Source organism: Anoplopoma fimbria, chromosome 21 (assembly GCF_027596085.1).
Source record: "Anoplopoma fimbria isolate UVic2021 breed Golden Eagle Sablefish chromosome 21, Afim_UVic_2022, whole genome shotgun sequence".
NCBI classification, from domain to species: Eukaryota; Metazoa; Chordata; class Actinopteri; order Perciformes; family Anoplopomatidae; genus Anoplopoma; species Anoplopoma fimbria.
Genome location: NC_072469.1, coordinates 19,071,596 through 19,093,598, shown reverse-complemented (window position 1 = coordinate 19,093,598; position 22,003 = coordinate 19,071,596). Strand labels below are relative to the sequence as shown.

Sequence of the window (22,003 nt, the reverse complement as noted above, 5' to 3'; positions counted from 1 at the left end):
AATGAACAGTGAGATGATCAGCTCTAATAAAAGATCGTAAAAGTGGCTGTAACACTGTTTAAACAGGGCTAATCTCCCTGGCCTGGTCCGTTCAAAGCCTCCAGGCACTGATGCAAAATTGTAATCACCTATTATTGTCAGTGTATATTTTGGACAACCAATAGAGTTGTAATAAACTCCTGTTAATAATCTCCTCCCTTGGTTTTACTTGCTATACAACAATGCATGAATAAAACATAAAGAAACCAAAATAATAAGGCAACTAAAAGTCATAAATTTGACCTTTAATGTTGAGAAAAATCTAAAGGGTACGGCAGAAACTCAATCAAGCATTTAGTTTTCCCTAGCCTGTTGTTCTGTATGATGCTTGCCTGATTTGGATGACTTATACTAACTTTTCCAACCCCAATTACTTACCCCACTGTTGCTTCTATAACAAATGTCTGGTCCCAAACTAAATGGAATTTATTCACTTAGGTTGGGTGATAAAAGCACATAAATAAATAGTAAATACTGGCAACAAAATCTTAGATAATTAACTAAACCAGTATGGCAACAATTCTATAGTACAGTTAAAGTATAGGAACAAGGCATATCACCTGAAGTCAACAGTCAAAAGACAAAAGTCAAAGATCTTTTCTCTGCCGCACACCTGTTGTTTCCATACCTCACAATGTGTTTCATTTACAGATTTGAAACGGACCGCCAGTCAGACACAGAAACAAATTAAACCAAACCGAAAGCAAATTTGAATTACTTTCTCCGCCGGATGGAGACAAGAGACTCTCGAGGTGAGCACAAGAGTTGAATAACCATCACGAACACACATTCTAATCCCAAATAATCCCTCGCTCTTTGTAATGATGTCATCACTGAACGCTGTCCTAATCCGGTGCGACTATTTATGAAGTGGAAGAAGCAATAACCTTATTATCCTCCTTAAACAAATGAAGAATTAAGATTCAAGTAGGTGTTGATGTTTGAATGTGTGTAGGAGAGAGAGCATGAGCAGACAACTGTTTTCTTCCATTGACTGTCATTTATTTTTGCACCAGTTTCTATGACGCCCATGTCTGCATTTAAAAAAACTCATATAGCATTATAATCTGCTTAAATGAAAGTAAAAAAGAGTAAAGTAAAAATTAATCTTACAAAGTTTTATTGTAAAAATGTAAATTATACAGTGCTATAAGCAGATTGGTCTGCACTATGATGTAGTGGCTAGCACTGTCGCATCACAAAAAGACGGGCCGGCAGTTTAGGTCAATTGATGTCTCTAAATTGCCCCTAGGTGTGAATGTGAGCGTGAATGGTTTATAATGCGTTTCATGTTTATAATGCGGTATAGACAAGGGCGTCATAGAAAGTGTTACCATATATGTATGTTTTAGTATAGTATTAATTATGTCATTGTGACTTTGTGAGAATGTTTGTGTGCGTGTGTGTGTGTGAGTGACAGACACCCACAGTTAATCCGTGAGTGATTTGCTTTCTGAAAAAAATGTGTTGATATTGATAAAACACATGCATTTCTTTTTAGTCATCATTATAAAGTATGCACACAAAAATAAAACAACTGTTGTTCATTGTCTGCATCTTGAACACCTTGTTCTGAATGACAACAACACATTTAAGGCACAAAAAGTGTCTCTCTTGCTCTTTTTCTCTTGGTTTCTTTCTCTTAGGGACACTATTTTTTTTATTTGCAGTGAAGCCACATCCAATATATTTTTTTGTATAATGTTTTTTTCAGACAGAGTTGGAGTGTTGGATAAGAAGTAATTTGGAGAGGATGCAGACTTAAGGCAGCATACTGAAGCCAAGACTCAAACCCACGCAATCACAGGCACCTCCCAAACTAAGCCAAAAGTCTAAACTCATACCTTGCTGAGTTTAAAGCTCAATCTGTGCGAGCACATATTGATGGAAGATTAAAGCCATGGCCTAAGGAAATATTTTATGAAGAGCAAAGTTATTACATTGCTGTTCGGTCATAAATTCTCCCTGGTGCTGTAGCCAGAGGATTTCACAGGTCCCCGCTCTTTACCCGAAACTTTTTCCACATAAATTTGGGCAATACTAACCAGAAGATTAAAGACCCAAGCTTGGGACCAGAAGATTACCAGTTCGAATCCCTGGACAGGCTGTGAAAATCAGGACAGGGGAAAAGTAGAAGTATTTCTTTATCCCACGTGAAAAAGTGACATTTAAAGAGTGGCCTTGGGCAAAGCACTTGACCCTCATCTTCTCCACTCGAGTTCCAATTGTAAAAGGCTGTTCGGTATTTGGACTAAGCAGCGTCTTGGTATGACTAGATAGAAAGTGTGAGTGTGAAGCCCGACATAGCTGCAAAGGAGTATACACTCTGAAAACCCTCTATCAGTTCATAAAAGGACCTTCAAAAAGAAGGATTTTCTGAATTTCAGACTCACTGACATCTGTTCATCCCATGTTCCGAAATACATCCAAACCTGGACCTGTTTGAAAATCTTTCAATTACATTTCCTCCGGGCCTCCTGGAGTCAAGTGAAATGGTGACTCAGATTTAGGGAAATCAAAATGGCACAGAGGTTTCCTTCGTAAAGGAACCCAGCTATTTCAATAAAGCCAATGTAACCCAAACTCGGCAGGCTGATTTACATAACACTGTAGATAAATGTTGAATGCTCAAGTCCATATTGTGTGTTGTGTGTCTCCACTTTTGTATTAGGGCTGCATTTTGTGAAAAACACAATAGATCTTTCTTACCAGTAAATCCACCATGCAGCTACTGTGTTGTGATGTCTAAAGGGTAAGCTAAACGTAACACTCTGGTATTTTTAACACTTGCTGTATGAAGAACATCCCACAGAGAGTGCTCACACTCACACACACACACACACACACACACACACACACACACACACACACACACACACACACACACACACACACACACACTCACACACACACACAAATAACCCAAGAAAAAACTCCCCTGAGATTACACCGCTCCATTCAATGTGACAAAAAAAAAAGAAGATGAATAAACGTCTTTTATGTCCTCTTCACCAATGAAATAAAAAAATAAACATGGGAATCATAAATAGCCTTCCCTGGAGGCCATTTGTGTCGGGAGAGTTGTTGCCAGAGTTTCGTTTGATTCGTGCATTTGAATTGTTTATAATGTAGCCGCCAGTGTTACTCACTCCTGGGTAATTACATGTCACTTAAGGTTCCTAGGAGATACAGTAAGAAATTTAGAGTGCTAATCATAAACCGACAGGCAACATCAAGATTAATTGAGTATGCATGTGAGCACCACGAGATACAGCTGATTAAAATTGTGACAAATTAGGCATTCTGAAACAATAACAACATCTTTTGGCTTATCAACGTTTGTGAATTAGTGATCACTTTAATGACTGAGTGAGTTACTCCAACAGCCAGTAATGACCTCTACTCTCAGGGTACACCTTTACAGGCGCCAGATTGATTCCTCGTTAAAGGTGCTTGGAGCTGTGGGGCTCATCCTCTCAAATCACTGGATCTTGTAAAGTGGATCTTACTCACACTCTAAGTCATGACCTACAGTTATAGACAGGGCTTGTAGTTTGTATTTTGTGTTTTTTTACCAGCAAGAACAGTGAGGCTGATATTGTGAGTCTGTGTGTGTGTGTGTGTGTGTGTGTGTGTGTGTCATCAATGCATAATGTGGTCCTGGAGACACATACTGCATCACAAGTTGTTTTCTGTACATCAACATATAGCTTTATCAACATTATGCACCATTAAAGTGCTCCTTAACTTGTTGAAATTAATTCGTAATCCATAAACCAATATAAAATAATTTGAAAAGTTAATGCATACTAAACATTACAGTAGTATCTGGCTGCTTTTCATCCCATAATAAGAAGTAATAAGCACATAATGCACAAAAAACAAAATAACCTAAATTATTTTAAACTTGGTTGCTGCTTTTCATCAACTTTCATCACCGACATCTTTATGTCAAACATGCACTTAATGACCTTTGGCTAACTAGGAATGGAAGATTCCAAATGTCTACACAAATGAAAGATTCAATATATTAATTTTTACCAAGTTGAGGAAGGAGGAGGCAGTCTGCGAGAAAGAGAACTCAATAATATAGGGGGAGTTTAATTTAAAATAATGCAAGACTTTGTATTTTGGTCTTTGTTGTAGTTATTTTACAGGACTCATGAGAGCAGGTTAAAATAGAGTAAAAAGAAAAGACAAGACTTTTGTATTGGAGTGGTTCTGCTAATAGTCCTTTAGAGGAATGGTAGTGGAGAGTCAGAAGGCACTTCATTCATTAAACTGATTGATTCGTTGTCAGAGTTTCTGTTGGAATGTGGGTTTAGACAACACAGAACCCAAGTGACCGAGCAAAGAGGGTGAGAAAGATCAATGGTGTTTTAATGGGAGAATGAAGTAGGAAGGCAGAAAGAGAGAGCACCAGGAAAAGTGATCGAGATAGAGTGTGTGTGAGAGAGTGACATGGGCTGGGGGCACACACAGACATTTAAAACTGATGGCTTTTAATCAAATATACACCTGAACAAGACAGTGTAATGAATAAACTCTGAAACAACTCATCAACTCCCGAACACACGTACACCAAGATATTTATGATATATTTCAATCTTCTTTTTGTCACATACCTATTTTAACATCAATCTTTAGGATAAGAGATGGTCTGATGTTTTTGTTTTTTTCTTGATTGTGATTTTTAGTCGTCCTGCTCCCTGGTTAAGATTCAAATGAAAGCATCAATAGTCATACACTCTCATATTATTAATATTGCAAATTTCCCCGCTGCGGGACTAATAAAGGATTATCTTATCTTATCTTATCTTATCATGAAGTAACAACTCATATTGACATCATACTTGCATATTGATGTTACCTCATTACCTTTCCCTATTTGAGTCAAGTATTGAATCAAAATATAATATATTTGATATTGTATTTCCAGCACTTACTTACTCCATCACTCTCTCCCTCAATATCTCAATCTCTTTCACACACACAAACAGAAATTGCGGAAACAACCACAAAACTGAGAAGCTTACAAGCATCACTGAGAATGGAACGCAAACAGTCAGACCTTTTTCCCAGTTGCATTCCACATGCCCTAAACATTTTGCCCCCATGACAATATCATTTTGAGAAAAAAAAAATAAGACATTTTCCTCATCCTAAGACATGCTGAGACCATCTCTTTCAGCACTGCCTGAGACCGAACCACTCATCCTTATCTTGTGCATCACCCAAGTAGTTAAGTTGGCCTCAACACAAAGAATTCAGCATAAAGAACACATACGCCTGATGACGCCTACCCACTGTTTCCCTGCATTACACTGAGCGCTGAGCCAGTGTGCGATGAAGCAACAATATGAAACTACGCAACACTTTTAGGTTATTTTTCCAAAAGCCAGCTGCAAGTTTGTTGACCTCTAAAGGAGTGCCGGTGTCCTCCTGCCACTGGCAAATATTCAACAGATTTTCAGTTGTGGAAAAGAAACTTTGATATTCGGATAGCACATAATGTTTAAATCTTGAACTATTCTGTCACAATGTTTCAACGTTCTTATTAGCAGTGCATTTTAACAGGCATTCACTGTTCTTACAGGTTGTCATGTCAACTTACAATCCACATCAGAGTGTTTGCTGAGCTGTCTGACCTAAACACATGCCGTGTACAAGCCCTGTGTTTGTCTAAAACCACCCTCTCACACAGCACTGAAAGTTTGCTTCCGTTCCCCCTGTCAAGCCCCAGTTTCTGCTGAAATCTGCACAGCGGGGAGCTCAAAACTCTCTTCCCCTGTGGCATCACTAGGCACCATCTGCATCATCCCTCACAGCGCCTGGCAGGGCCCCCAGCAGCTCCCCCATGAACCCCTCCAGACGTTTCCGAGAGGCCAGTCCAGTCCATCTCTTTTTTCTCTACCCCTAAGTGAGAGAGGTTGTGCTCCAACTTTGTGATACTGGCCTTCACAGAAATCTGCCTTAGGGTTGTAGTGGAAATATTCATTTTTCAAATGACTTCTACCACACCCCTTTCCATACACGTTAAACCCTATACACCATCCACTAATGTATACCCCGGTTGGTGCCAGGCCCTCAGGACAGATGTGTAAAATCAGAGGCAGGAGTGATTAAAAACCCATAGAGCTCATTTTTGGCTTCATGTGGGGAACAAAAAAAAGACTGTCTGGCACTAAGCTGCCAGCCCCAGTCCTCTCTCAGAGCACATCCGCTGGCCTCCTCAACAGATATGAGTTTATTCTAGCTGCTGGAATGGTGCCACCCCACACTCAAGGTCAGTCTTTATCCCTGCTTCTGGACAGGCAGGTGAGGGACACCAGCCCTCAGGCAGTAATATCGTGAACACAAGGAAATCCACCAGTTTCCCCTGGATATGTGACAGGAAGCCTGTGGGGATTTAAAGTACAGTACAGCAAAGGCAATGCCACAGGGAAAAAGCTGCCAAGTTGCTGATAATCACCACCATGCCCAAGTATTCGAGTTAAAAGAGCAGACACCTCCACTTCAACATCCTGGGTCCAATCACCTGTTATGTGTCCTCCTTGTTCTTGGTGACCCACTCGTCTGAGCTGAGGTATATCTATAGTTATTTTAGCCCTGCCTCTTTCCACTGAGGGACATCTGCTAGCTGTGAGAGAGAGCCCAAAGCGGCACATTGCAATATGCAGTTTTTACCCTCGTTGACCATGGCAGCAGGAGACTCTACCTCAAAACAACTGAAAAAGAGGCTGTCCTCCATTGCTCTTGTGTCTTGTTCATTCGTAACTAAAATGGGTCATCATCACTGGCAGATGAGAAAGAAAAATGGCCTACTTAGCCCTAATTCAGCTTCACATACCCCCATGCAACTACTTCCTAAGCAGTAGCCAAACTGAGCAGAGCAGAAAGAATACCATGAGTAACCTGAACCGACTTGTTTGAGCTGCTATCCACCTTTATCAAACGTCACAAAAATCATTATTTAGTAAAATAGAAATGTTGCACGGATACAAAACCCAAGAGCATGACGGAAACGAGCAAATGTACAATGAGGTGAAGTAAAGCTGAAAGCTCCAAAAGGGAGCGGTGAGAGGGAAAAAAAGGCAAGGCAGATAAAATGGAATAAAGGAGACAAAGTCAAAAGCGCATTAGTGAGTAAAAAAGAACAGGTGAAAGACAAATGCGAGAAAGGAGTTAAGCTAATGGAAATATTAAAGGGGGAAAGAGTACATAAAAGGGAGAGAGAGAGAGTCTGAATTTGCATTTTAGTTAGTGTCTCCATTTTTTTGTTTTATTATCTGTCACAATAACAGGTGTATTCTGCCAGGGGTAAGTGGGGTAATACGGTCATGTAACCCGTGTATTTGCTGATAGGAGACATTAAATTGAACTCAAGACGAACACACTCACTTCACTGTAATATGACCTTGAGGAGAGGATAAAATAAAAATGTCCACAGCAATACTTCTAAGTATATGCTTCTCTTTAAACAGATGGTCATTTGAGAAGAAAATGGCATGAGTATCTCAGCTTTAGCAACTAACATTGGTGTATGGGACCTTACGTAACCTCACGTAACCTCGCTCTTATTCCAGGAGAGGAATTGGCAACAGCCCTGCTGGATCTGATGTGCCAAATAATGAAAGAAATTAGCTGCAAAAGATAGATAGCCAAAACCTGGAGCCCCAACCACAATGAGAGGGAGAATTAAAAAGCAATTGGCAAGAGATTTTGATGCACTTCTTTTATTACCTTGCACAGTAAAAAGCAAGACCGTGCCTGGCAGAGGTTCCACTTCGTGAGAATGTTTTTTTTCTGTGGAACAATCATCTGCCAGCTGTGATGATTTTCCTGCTGTGCATTAAATGTGACTCTTGAGTCTCTTTATTTTGATGAAAGACAGAAATCATGGGGAGATATGGGAAACATAGAAAGTTAGTAATCTACGTTTCCACAGCTATGGCCTTTTTCAGTTAGTTAGTTTTAGCTAAATTATCCTAGCTACATAATGCACTATTGAATACAGCTTAAGGGTATATTTTGGGAAATATGATTTTTTGCTTCTTTGATAGTTAGAGATGAGAAGTGGACAGGCTACCACTCTCATATCAGTACGTTAAATATGAAGCACCAGCTAGGACACAGGTTGCTTAGCTTAGCATAAAAACTGGAAACAGGGGGAAACAGCTAGCATGGCTCTGTTGAAATGTGAAACAACAATGACAACAAACAATGATCAAACAAACAACATATAATTAGTCAATAAGTGAGTTTTTAAGATGCTGGTATGCAGTTTGGACAGAGCTAAGTTCGCTGTTTTCCCCAGTTTCCAGTCTTAATGCTAAGCTAAGCTAATTGGTTTAGCTTTAATTCTAACAGACAGATATGAGAGTGGTAACAATCTAGATCCAGAAAGCAAGTCAGGGTATTTCCCAAAATGCCAAACAATTCTTTCAAATAGCTTTACTGATGGAAAAACAAACATCTTATTATGCTATAATATATATCATGTATCTGCGGTTTCCAGCTCTTCATTGAAGCGTTATGATGTTTACACTGTATGAGATATTCAAACTAAAAAGTTAATGTTTATTTGTTGCTCCACCATTCCATCAAATGGAAATATGCTCAATGTTGTGTGATTCATTTTATACACATTTCCTTAAAATTCAGCCTGGTGCGTTTGATATAATAAGTAATAGAATTTAAAATAGACATCTGTAGGTTTGCACAGTGTTTGGAAGGAACAGCAGTCCGCAGAGATTTTGTAATGACTAGCCCACTGGTCCTAGTAAACCTCCTTCCTACCAGAAGAATGTGGCTGCATTGTAATATTTACCTTGTCTCTTTCTTTACCACCACTGACCCACATCTTCTTGCTCACTAATATCCTTCCCCATAATAGCAAAAATATATCATATTTGGGAATTACGAACAGAAGAAGTGAAGTGGAAGAAGCTGTATCATGACAATGATGGTAGAGTGAGGGAAAAACAAGACCATGTGGTTGAAAAGAGAGAAAGGTGCTGAAATGGGAAGAAAGGAAAGGGTTCAAAATTAGAAAGGTTGATGGACAAGGAAAGGTGTGCTGGCTACGTAGATGCAGAAAGAAGAGAGCGATCCGTTCAAACATTCAGGTGCTGTGGCCTTGTGAAAAAAAAAAAAAATCCCTGCCAATGAAGAATGCACTCAGCCTGGAATTTATTCATAGATGTATTTATAATGCATGCCCACAGAATGAATGACTTCCCATACATCTCAGCATAGCATGTGTGTGTGTGTGTGTGTGTGTGTGCGCGGCCCATACATGCTTGTGCAAAACTGTGTGTTAAGTGTGTGTCATTCCCCCCCCATGTGCAGTCTGTCTGGGAGACAGGACAAGTGCTGATTGATGGGAGAACGTTTGTTTTAACGAGCCTCCGGAGTGGATTCACCTTGAGAGAGATTTGATTTCTCGGTTTACACTGCTTCTACTGCCGTCTGAAGATATCTGAAGCACACACCAGCAGTCTGCTGCTGGTGTGTGTGAGTGTGTTTGTTTACCTGTGTGTGTTTTGCTCGTCTATATTTTGTGCAGCATGTGTGAGTTTCCTGTGTTTGTGTGTAGTCTGGCTGCTGTTTGCAAGTGCGTGTGAGTGAGAGGAGTATTTATGTGTGTGCTATAAATTATTGATTACGGACCATTTTAGGTTTTTGTCTTTTTTTGCCTTTGCAATTGCCATTTCTTTCACTCATGTCCTAAATATCATATTAATTCATATATGAATTAAATTATTGTCCCAGTGTGTCTTTGCCTATATTGATTAAACATGGCGACACTAATTAAAAAAGAACCACTCCGATTTAGTGCTAATTTCAGCTTTGGCAAATGTTTCATATTTATAAACAGATTTTCATTTCAGGACAAACATTTTGCCAAAATTCTACAATTCTATACTTAAATATCAGTAGTCAAATTCAGTCAGATATATCATGTTTTAGAACAGTGGAATCAGCTTATACAATACCTACAATGTGAATGCAATACTTCCCAGGTTTATACTCACACAATCCCAGAATAAAACACACAGGATATCAGGACCTCAGTGTCTTCAGACAAACAGGGACTCCTCAGCCAAATCACCATAATTTAATTTCCTTGTTGTTCCAGTCAGATGATAATGAAGAACTGCATGTCTGTTTTGTTGTCTGTTTAAGATCCTGCCCCTGTTTTTATCATCCCACTTTTAGACAGCAGGATGACATAGATAGTAGACCGCGGCTTATTCACCTTGCAGTACATTTATTAAGCTACAGCAAAGACTATAGACCCGGTAGTTACATTACATTATTACATTACAGTCATTTAGCAGACGCTTTTATCCAAAGCGACTTACAGTCAGTAGTATATTACATATCATTCACCCATTCACACACTGATGACAGGCTACCATGCAAGGTGCCACCATCAGACTCTAACTAACATTCATGCAACATCCAGTCCACACCGATGGCAAGCCTTCGGGAGCAACTTGGGGTTAAGTGTCTTGCCCAAGGACACATCGACTGCCGAAACCGGGTATTGAACCACCGATCCTCTGATTGGAGAACTACCTTGCTCTCCACTACGCCACAGCCGCTGTGATAGTTCTCCCTGTGGACGCATCTAATTGTCTAACTGTTAATTATCCATTAAACTAAATTGGAATTAAACATTAAAATAGGCTCCTTCAATAAAAGTTTCATCATGTATGGGTCAGTGGTGTTAATGCAGATCTGGGAAGTTCTTGACATTTTGAAGATTTTAAGGTTTGCATACCCCCCAAATTACAAACACATTAGGCCAGCAGACCCTGATTTATAGGATCAATTCTTATCGTGCAAGAATTGAGTTTTTGTTTTGCTTATTTCATATTAAGTTGGACATCTGTTCAATAGGCTTACTGTTAGGCAATGGGCACATAATGATGGTTACAGTGAAGAGTAGTACTTCAAGAAGTACTACCCTGAGCCTTCCACTTAGCACTTATTGTATTCGTATTAGTTTGTTGCACTTATTGTATTCGTATTAGTTTGTTGCACTTATTGTATTCATATTAGTTTGTTTCTGCACTGTACTTTTGCTCTGGTTTATGCTCTTAGATGCTTGTTTAAGAAAGGAGATGCACTTATGACTTCTGGTGACTAGTAGTTCTCTTGAATACCTATGTTGAATACACTTATTGTAAGTCGCTTTGGATAAAAGCGTCTGCTAAATGACTGTAATGTAATGAGTGAAAGCAGTGATTGGAAGAGTCGGTCTCTTATTGGAATAACTTCCACTGAAAATAAAGGAGTGAAATGAAACTACATCTCAATTTGCTGGAGAATCCCAAGAGTCTCTCTTTTGAAAAAAAAAAAACCTGCTGCTTTTTTGAGGTAATGTAAAAAGAAAACGAGTTTCCATTTTTGTCCTCTAGATGTCGCTGTAACAATTTCCCGCCACTCGTCGGTGCTGCTGTCAGCTCTCTGCTCTCTTTGACTATTTACCCTCTTTACGTCTCTGCCGGAAGTCACTTTACTGTGAGTTTTATTTGGTTTTTTATTGAATATTTACAAATCAAAGCAATGTCAGATTTAAAATGTGAAGTCGCTATATAGGTAGTGAAGTATAGTGTCGGTATGTGTGTTGTTTATGTTAGTGTAGCAGGTTTTATCTGTGAATAACGGGGAAACACCGATGCTCATTGCTCCACTGTCTCTCCATAAGACTGCACACAGCTGTGTTAAGGTGGTTAAAGCTTCAGTAACTGGAGAAACCCTGTTGCAGTACCTGTTAAACATTAACTGCTGTATAATTAGCCAGATTTAAAGTCTAACAGTTTTACTTTGTAGACTATTAAATACTTAAAGCTGTAAAAATAAATATCTGTAAAACACAAAATTACAGAAAAGCAGTATATCTAGATGTGACAGCAGTTTACTATTCATAACCATTGCAGCAGATGTTAATATCTGACCACTTGGAGCCTAATTAAATGTGAAATATTAATATAAATATTCAATATTTACTCATTTTCATTCTTTTGAATTATAGGACTAGATTCATAATATGTTATTTTGGGGGCATTTCTTGTCCAAAACAAATGATCTTTAGAGGCAGGTCTATAAAACCAGCTATAAAGTAGAAGTGGATCCACTTGTGTTAATAATTGATGTAGTTCTGATTTTAAACTTGGAGTAATGTGCAGGGAGGTCCAAGGAGGTTGTTAAAAGTTCAGCAGTGGTTGAGTAACTAGTGTGTTATCTGTATCTACACAAGCTGAAAGGTGAGCAAGAGGAGTGCTGGCTCTGCTTTATGCTTTTCTTTTGTTCATGTATGTTTCAAAGGATTATTTTGTACATGCATAGAATTAAATGTAATTTTAAGTTTCAGAGTAAGATTTACTTATAAAACATATTATAAAATGTTTTTTTTTTCAATATAGGAATGTTGATAAAAGATTATTACAGATATTTTTACATATAGCAACTTGTTATTTTCAAGATTACTGTTAAAATCAGTCTGCAGAAAATTATAAAAATTTGCCTAGTGGCAAACTAAAAGCTTATCATCATGCATTATTACTTCAAATTGATTGTTGTGTTTAAGGAACAGTCCAGAATCTCCAAATTATCTAATTTATTATTATATGTAACAAAGAAAAGCTGCAAACTCACCCATTTGAGAAGCTGGAACCAGCAAATGTTTGGTATTTTATACTTGAGAAATGACGAATGAAAAATTAGAAATATGAAACTATTCATTTTAATCAACCATCATAATAAGTGCCGGTTCATTTTCTGTCAAATGACTAATCAATGGATTGATTGATTGCTTCAGTAAGAGCTGCAATTATTAGTAGATTCATCAATCCGTCGATTGAAAGATCAGTTTACAACTATTTTGAAAGTCATGAATCATTTCAGTCTTTTGTAGAGCAACAATTCCAAACATTCTGTGGTTTCAGCTTCTTCAGTGTTAGCATTTGCCTTTTGCACTTTTATATAATTATAAACTGAATATCTGATTTGGTCAGACAAAACAATACATTTTGATAACCTAACGAAGGCTGCGTTGGGTATTTTTCAACTTCTTTCATTCATTTTATTTAGTTGTAGGCCTAGTGTCAACATTGTATCTTGAGTAACGCAGTGCTCCAACGTTAGTCCTCATTCTCGCCTGTGCATGTGAGTGTTGTTTGTACTCAGTCTGCTTCTCTCAGGGGGAATAATTAACCCGGAGGAAGGCTCGCGATAAAGTGTGATTTAGAGAATTTAAAAACTGATTTTCTTTCATCAGTTTTAAAACAAAATGACAACAAGGCAAAAGATAAAAGCAAGAGGAGTAGCAACAGTGTCTGTCCTCCTCTCCTCAGTTCACGGTGAGTCGACTGATTGAAGACGGGCTGCTGTGGATCCTGGCCATGGATGAAGAGTTGACGCCTTTGGACTGCCTTCTGCCCTCAGGTACCGCCTTTCATTACATTACATTACATTACAGTCATTTAGCAGACGCTTTTATCCAAATCGACTTACAGGAAGTGTATTCAACATAGGTATTTCAAACACAATCCCTCGGCGCAAACACACATGCAAGCAATCAATCAAATACACAGGTCCATGGCGTGTTCACCCACAAGCCACAAACCGGGGCCCAAACACAGATCTTTATGCATCTGATCAAAACCCAAACTTACTCACATCACTGTCACACTTGTCTTCCTCTCTCTGCTTCTCTCAGACACTCTTGACACACACAGACAGTCTTGGGAGAATTCAAACTCAAAAACAAATCACTGGTACTTTCATGACAATAATGTGTATATGTATGAGATGCACTTCTGTGTGTCTTTTTTGTTTTGCCTGCTTGAATAATGAATGTTTATTGAAAGAGGGCCTGATGTGTTTGCTTGTAATGTTTGCTGTTTGAGAAAAACAAACTTTGAGGGGGCAAATTGATAATTGAACATTTCTAAAAATAAATAAACTTGCTCCTGAATACATTCCCTGTCATCATAGGAATTCACTTGGCTCAAACACAACAATAGAAAACCATGTTTAGTATTACCATTGACTGAAATCTTTGCAGTAGTACTATATTCTCTTTTCCAAAGGCATGACGGTACATTTTTGCGGCAAGATTATTTTCCTCATAGATGTTTTGTATCTGTTGATGCTCCTAAAAGAAACCCTCCATATGGTCAGAACCGGCCTCTCTAGAGAACTGAGGAAGAAGCTGGTTATAGCTGCCTTTAGCCACTGCGCTAAGGTCAAGGTTTATGTGAGCTCCCATGTGGTGTGTGAGTGTGGAGGAAGGAAAGCTGCCTCGGGGCAGGTTTTACCCAAAGCTGTAAAGGTCAAGGGGATCGTACAACAGTTTGGCCTGTAGAGCAGTCCGTCGCAACCCTCAGAGGACCATCTAGTGGGTTGCGGAAGTACTGAAACTTTGTAAGATAAAATTACGTCAATTATGTCATTTACAAAGACAGCTTTTTTTATAACCAGCCTAAATGCGATCAATAACTCATATAAATAAAAAAAATGTCTAATTTAAGTGCCTTATTTCATTGACCAGTATCGTCTAGATGTCACCACACCAATCACGACACATCATCAGGTAGAGACAGCTAGCTAACGTTCCCTCACATGAAGTGACATGAAATTGATTGATGTGGAAAACAATCCTACCCAGTCAAAGCTCCCTATATGTGTAGTGAGGAAATAGGACTCTGAATACATTCAATTTGCATTCATAAATAATTTTGGTAGTTAAAGCTGACAGTTGAATAACACATATTAACGGTTTTTTTCTTTCTCCTTTTTTTTTTTTTGCTATGTTTTTTTCTTCTCACTTATTTGGGAAAGTGGTCCACTGACCTTTTCTTACAATCAGATATTGTGCCGTAAGTAACAAAAAAAAAAAAAAAAGAACAGCCGCTGTGTAGGAGACAGCGGACACATGTAGTTCCCTTTGTCTCTTACGTCTGTCTTGTGTTACGGTGACTGTTATTCATTATGTTCATGTCATTTTTGAGATCTATTTTATAAAGATCTCATTTTGTCACTTACACGATATATATTCCTGCCTGACAAGCTTGTACATTATTATAAAGGGGGCTACCATTGGTTGAGTAGCAGCAGCTCGTAATAAAATTATGATGTGGGGTTTAGACACTTGCTAGAAATATTGTGCACCCACAGAAAGATAGAGAGCTCAGGAGTTAAAAACAAACGTTTTGTCCCCAGAAAGCTCAGCAGTGTCTGAGCTTTTGCCTCTGTCATCCTTGTTGGTTTCAGCATACAGGCACCGATGAACCTTTTTCAAAGACACACAGTTAGCATACTGTGTGCAGTTTACTGACAAGGACGCTGAGATGAATTTCAGGTATTTCCGAATTCTTTCTATTCCTTTAGTAATTTTTCTGTAAGAAGTAAGTTGTAGGAACTACTTTCCTTTAACCTGTAATTTTTTGGACAGCTGAAGTATCTTGTATTGAGCTGTACTGTACTTGAACATGAAATAACCTCTTGTCGCTGTGTCTGCCCATTCACAGAGTGAACTACAAATGATTAAAATGTAGTTTCTAGTGATGCTGTACAAATTGTCCGATTTACATTTTTAAAATTTCTACCTTCAACCTCTCTCCTCTTCTCTACAGTTCAGCTGAAGTTTTACTGAATGTTTTTATCGTGACTGTTGATCAGGTGCATTCACTGAGGAGTGCCGAATGTAATGTAATGTGTCTCACAGGATGTGGTTGGTGAAAACGGTTTATTTTTGGCAACATTTTAAATGAGACGTGAACCTGACACCCACGACAGTTACCTGCACCTCCTCTGGTCCTTCCCGCTGGTTCACAGTTTTTGGAAAGAGATCAAAACTTTCAGAGTTTCTGACATGTAACATTTCATCCAACTGCTTCTCAGTGACCTGTCAGACTTAACAATAACAAGCAATCCATCCTTACTTGTGGCTCTAGCTATCTCCAAGAAGAGTATTCTCCTCAATTGAAAATCCAGACAACTACTCTCCATACATTTTTTTTACAACAATCCCACCCCTTATCCATACCTATTGTACACAGTTTAAGGAGGAAAAACAAAAAACTAAACAAGGATTAATTTTTTTCTCTCTCCTTTGTCTGTTAGCTCTTTTCTCTTTCTTTGCTTTGGTTGTTGTTGTTGTTTGTGTGTTTTCATACCTGTGTCCTTTTTTCTGTTGATTGTTTGTTCTATGTCGTCACGGTGGCTGGCTGTCTTTCTTGCCCTTTTTCATCAATAATTCTTTTTTAAATAATATTGTTATCATTATGGCTTTGATTAAGATCTTATGTAAAATTATTGTTTCTATAATCCTCTTCCTCATTGGCTAATGGTTTGAAAAGAATAAAAACAAAGTTTAGTTTTCCGAAGAGAAAGCTAGTGGTGGGCCATCCCCCAAAAATTTGAAAAAAAGGGAATGTATCTAGAATAAAGTGATTTGGATTAAATATAACTATTTAAGCTTACATTTGGTTGTTTTTGCTGACTGAAGCGTTTGTCAATCATGATTTGTTTAAGCACTGTCAGAGATTTCAGAAAAATCTGACGATGAGTTCTGTTTTTACAGTTTCTGGCTACTTTCCAAACATTCTCTGGTACCTGCCTCTCTAATATATAGATTGGCTGCATTTCTCTCTTTATATATATATATATATATATATATATATATATATATATACACACACACAGTATATATATATAATTGTTGCCTGCTAGTCAGACAAAACAACACCTAGAAGAGTATTTGAACTTGTGATGGACATTTTTCAGAAACAAGATAATTAATTATAAAAAACAATCTACAGATTAGTCGGTAATTTTAATAATTGTTAATTGCAGCCCCAGCACATAATTTGTCCCATTGTGATACAATTAGTGAATGAATGAGTGCCACTGAAAGAACAAGGCCTGGTACTGCGTCATGCACCGTTCATTCATAGTAGTGTAGGTTGTATTATGGTGCATTGCTTCATTTGTCTCTCTCTCCCTCTCTGTCTCCTCTTGATTGCTGTTTGAAGGTTATAATCCTGCTGTTAGACTACTTAGGGCCGCTGTAATTGGGCTCTTGTATGTACATATGTTTGTATAAACTTGACATTCTCGCACACGTGTCTGATTTGCACAGAACAGGAACACAGAAGTGGTGTTGGCTTGCACAGCTCAAAAAAAAATCAATAAAGCCTCAAAGGCCAACATCAGTCAAGAAACACTCACTTCTGATAGGATGCTATCAGCAGTTTTGAAGCATCCATTGAGACAGATATTTACTCAAACACGCTGGCTAAGCATTACAGGCCAAGCACCTGAGTTTGCTCTCTGTGCAAATCCAATAATTATTCTACAGATTTTACTGAGAGTGCAAATAATGGTTGCAGATCAGAACAGATCAGATCACACAAATCCTCCTGATGATACAATTTCTTGATAAATCCCTCACTTTTCTAATCAAAGACAGCATGTGTTTGAGATTCCCTGTATCATTCACATTCCCACTGAAATCTTTCTCCCAGCTGTGCATTATACACTTTTTCCTCTTTTAGATAAGTTTAGAAAATATTTCCATCATTGCTTTGGTTTCATATCTAACAGTGAATACTTATCTAGACGCGGTGGAGGATGTGAAAACAGCCTCTGGATGTCTGCATTTTAAAATCCCTCGTGTGCAAAGTTAGCCTTTTAAATTTCATCTTTTTAATTATAAATGCCTATTCCTGGAATATCTTCGTGTCAGGTTATGTGCTAGGATTTTTTGGTGTGTGTGTGTGTGTGTGTGTGTGTGTGTGTGTGTGTGTGTGTGTGTGTGTGTGTGTGTGTGTGTGTGTGTGTGTGTGTGTGTGTGTGTGTGTGTGTGTGTGTGTGTGTGTGTGTGTGTGTGTGTGTGTGTGTGTGTGTGTTGCATTTATGCTGTCTGGCACTTCCAAGGTGACATTTCTTTGAACGGAGTGCACAGAAGGCTGCTCACCACCGTGTGTGTGTGTGTGTGTGTGTGTGTGTGGTTGTGGGGTTGTTGGGGGGCTACTTTGAGTGTGTTTGTGTGCGCGGGGAGGAGAGTGTGTGATGACGGGTTATCTGAAAAGTCACGGCTGGTTGGGTTTGTCTTTTGTTCTCTGTACACCTCCAGCCAATTAAGAGACAAGACTGACAAATCAACTCCTCCTTTTTGCTCCTCCTCACCTCCTCACCTACCCATCCTTGTGTCCTCCTTTCATTTCCTCCACCTCTTCATCCTGTCTTTCTCTCCTCTTCCCTTTACCATTCTCTGCTGGGGTTGACTTTCGTATTGGAAATGACCTTCCACGGATGTGAACTTTTTAACAGCATCAAGCCCTCTGCTGCAAAAAAAAGGTCACAAACCCAAAGACAATTTTTTCTTCCACACTTTCTAAGCTTATTCAAAATGCACCTTTTACACTTGAGGGTTTAACACCACAAAGGGAGCTTTACAGGACACAAGGTGAGAATTCCATGAAACCTCAGGATATTCTTCTTCTTCCTTCTTAACCACTGCTTTCTCTGGCCTCCCTCTTCATTTCTGATAAATTATGAAATGTGCATTGGGAAAGATACAAGCTTTATTAGATATGCCATGCAGTGTTTTTCCCGAAACTGGTATCCAGTTATGTGGAATTTGCATAAATACAGTTAAGCAGAGAGGGAAGAGGGCATTGTAATCACAGCGCTGCTTAAGCTTGCATATGGCAGTTTGGCTTCGCTACAAAGGGCAACAACTTAAAAAAAAATGGATGGGAAATCATTCACAGGGGCAGACATGAGAGTGAAAGATAAATGAGCATGCAGTGAAATGGCTAAGTGTGAAGGCGAGGGAGAGAGAGAGCTTGTGCTCTATTCTTTGCTCCATTAAGGCTTTTCTAGCAGCTCTGTTTTGACTTTGTCAACGAATGCAGAGTTTCCCCATTATAATTTTTTTCATCTCTTGCAGACAGAAAAATGACAATTGTAAAGTATTAGGGGATCTGCATTAGAAGCAGAGCAAAAGAAAAGATGGATGCAGGGTTGAGAAAGGAAATAGATTTCTGAAAAGATGCACCCTGGGATAGAGACTTTGACAAAGAAGCATGGAGGTACACTAAGAGGAAAGCGATGAGCTGTAGAATGTCAGGTTATTTTTCGTTGTGCTGTTTTGAAAGGGCTTTCCTGTGTAGCCATGTAGGTACAGATGGTGTGTCATCAAGGTCAAGATATTCAAGTCAGCAGTGATGAGATATGTGGGCAGCATTTTCCTTGAAAGAAACCCAACAGAAACTTATACAGAGGACTTTGACTCGTGAACCTGGTCCATGAGAGTAAAGGTACTGGAAAATTGTTGCATAATTTAGATAGGCATTGCCTCTACTCTCTCTACTTCTTGTGTTTTTGTTCTTTTCTGATGCAAATAAACCACTCATTTGATGCGTGTGGGAAAACATTTCGAACTTTCACAGAACCAACGTTCAACATCCTGACTTGTTTGGAATGGTTTCTGTTTTTAATCCTCCCTCTTGTTTTCCTGTCTCTGTGATAATGAGCTCATTATCACGCCATTGTTTTATTTTTGTTCCTTATTTAGCTCAGCCTTAAAAGGCTTTTTTAACATGCAAATAATGATTTGTTGTGTTTTGCTATGTGACCATTATGTTCCATCGTCTGTAGTATCTCTATCTGATTGTTTTTCTTTCATACCTTTCCCTTTTCCCCCCTGTTTTCTTGTGCAGGCACGCAGAGGATCTGTCTGATTATTCTGAACCAGCCTCTAAATAAAGACTACCTCCACATTCTCTGGACTAAAGGTATATCTCACACATCACCGACACAGATCAAACAAGCCTCCTTAATGTCACTTCGATCTTGTCTGCATTGATTTGCACTGAGCATTAATTCCCCTGTTGTTTTTTGTGGGACTGTGCTCTCTGGCCTGTGTAGTCTCCACCGTGCAATAATCATAATTACTGCCATGTCATTGAAGATGCCCCCTCTCTGCCCTCTGCCCACATTTCCTGTGAGATGTGTTTTAATTAAGTTTAAGATGACATAATTCTTTTGCAGAAAATGTTTCTTGATATTTGGTTTTATAACCCCTGTGGCTTAAAGACCAGGACAATTGATATAATCAAAACAATTATAATATTAAACAAAATTTGCAAAATGTCCACTGCATTCACAGCTTGAATATGCAGCATGGTTGTGTTGCCCGTTAGACATTGACTTTGTATTATCATGATTAAATGGCCTAATGAGTTTTGAATCTGAAATGTCAGTTCAAACATGGGTCATTTAACTTAACAGATAAACCTGAAACGAATGTGATCAAATAAGAGCTGTACTGCTTTTTTTTAAAAGATCTGTATTCTTTCCATTCATTAGTTCTCTAGGTCATTCTTTCACAGAGCTGAACCCTATGCTTTACAGTAGACATTTTGTATTCATTCAAACTCCTTGAAAGCCCTCTTTTTTTTGTAAGGTCTCAAGATAACAAGAATAGCACATCCATTCGGATTCACTCAAGTGTGTATTCATTCATTACAGCTAATTGGTTGATAAATAATGTGAACACAGGCAGTAAAGGTAAGTGTCCACTCCACTCAGCGGGGGAGTGACTAGGTCGATATAAACAAACCCAGTGGACCCAAGAACCCTACATTTAGAACGTGTTTCAGTCATAACAAATCCCCCCTAAAACTGACTCTGAGCTGTTGCTTCCATCTCTGGGGTCTCTTCTAGCCTTTCATCAGAGAGGAGATGATCTAGTTAGTGATTTGAACATAGGGTATACTTCACTGTCTTGCACTTAAGCAAGCATATTTCTATGTCACAACCCTTGCATATACGTATAAAAGTAGCAAAGAACACAATTTGCTGTGAAAAAGGAGAAAACATCTTAAGCAGGACAGAGGCTGTACATTCATATTCAGACATGCAAAACCTGTTGCGTAATACAAACAGCTTTGTAGTAACATTCATGCCAAGGGGCATTTTGATGTTTATTGTTGACGATGGGGAGGACTGTGTTCACTCTGTGTTCACTCTCACATCAGCAACCTGTTGGTAACAAGCTGCTGGCAATTTGTGAACCAAGGAAGTCCCCTAGATTCCAATCCCTTTTTTTGTAGCTGGGTAACTAGAGGATCCAAAAAATAATTAGATTTCCCTCTGCTTCATGAATACTCCCAAGACCTTTTATCAGATTAAGAGACGAACAGGAATTCAAAAAAACATCCTCCAAAGGCTCATTGTTAAAAGAGGAAAAACAGGTTTTTGAAGGGAAGTCGAGCTTCAGACTCCCCGAGGTGTTGCTTATGAGATGCGTTCATGCATAGTGGTTGTGTTGCTAGGCTGTGATGTATTAAATATGCAAAGCTGACTTTGAGCTTTTAAACCAGACATTGTCATCCAAACCTGTATCCTACAACTGTGTTTTTTCTTTTAAATCTGGTGAACTGATCAGAAACAGAGCTAACTGAACAAGAATAACTTGAGCCAAACTGTGCTGAATTTGTTAAGCACGTCTTTGTTTCACTAAGGGCGTAGTGGCGAGAAGTAGCCTGGATCACTGGGTCTTTACAGTTTTGATGCTGAGACTGTGAAACAACCCCAAAAAACTGTAGGCAAACTAATTTATAAAAAAAAAATGTTATACGTGCATTTATGCAATCAGGGAAGGTAGAGTAAACAAAGTCACTTTGAAGGCAAACGTGTAATTAAAACTACCTCAGATTGAATTCCAATGACCACAGCTTTTGATATTCTTATCAACTTAGAAATAACCCAAGAGGCACCTGAGCTCTTTCTGTCGCACAGCTCCCTCTGTTTTTGCTTTTGTACTAGAGGACCTCTAGAAAAATGTTTAATGGCATCAGACAAAGCAGTTTCCTAATCTGGTTCCACACACAAAAGGTTGCCTGTTGCCCCAAGATAAAGATCCTTTGGATTGTTA

General features: G+C 38.7%; 1 protein-coding gene across 3 annotated transcripts in view; it reads left to right on the top strand.

Annotated features, from left to right (window-relative positions):
• The first annotated feature begins 11,528 nt into the window (after nt 1–11,528).
• The window catches only part of tpk1 (thiamin pyrophosphokinase 1), a 61,787-nt gene continuing 51,312 nt past the window's right edge, over nt 11,529–22,003 (top strand). For 2 of the 3 annotated variants that reach the window (XM_054622618.1, XM_054622620.1), the window contains exons 1-3: nt 12,244–12,317; nt 13,407–13,497; nt 19,785–19,859. In XM_054622618.1, the coding sequence (XP_054478593.1) occupies nt 13,455–13,497; nt 19,785–19,859 (118 nt within the window). In that variant the 5' untranslated portion in view covers nt 12,244–12,317; nt 13,407–13,454. Of the gene's footprint in view, nt 11,572–12,243; nt 12,318–13,406; nt 13,498–19,784; nt 19,860–22,003 lie in introns of those variants that run through there. The other variant, XM_054622619.1, reaches the window with a different exon arrangement.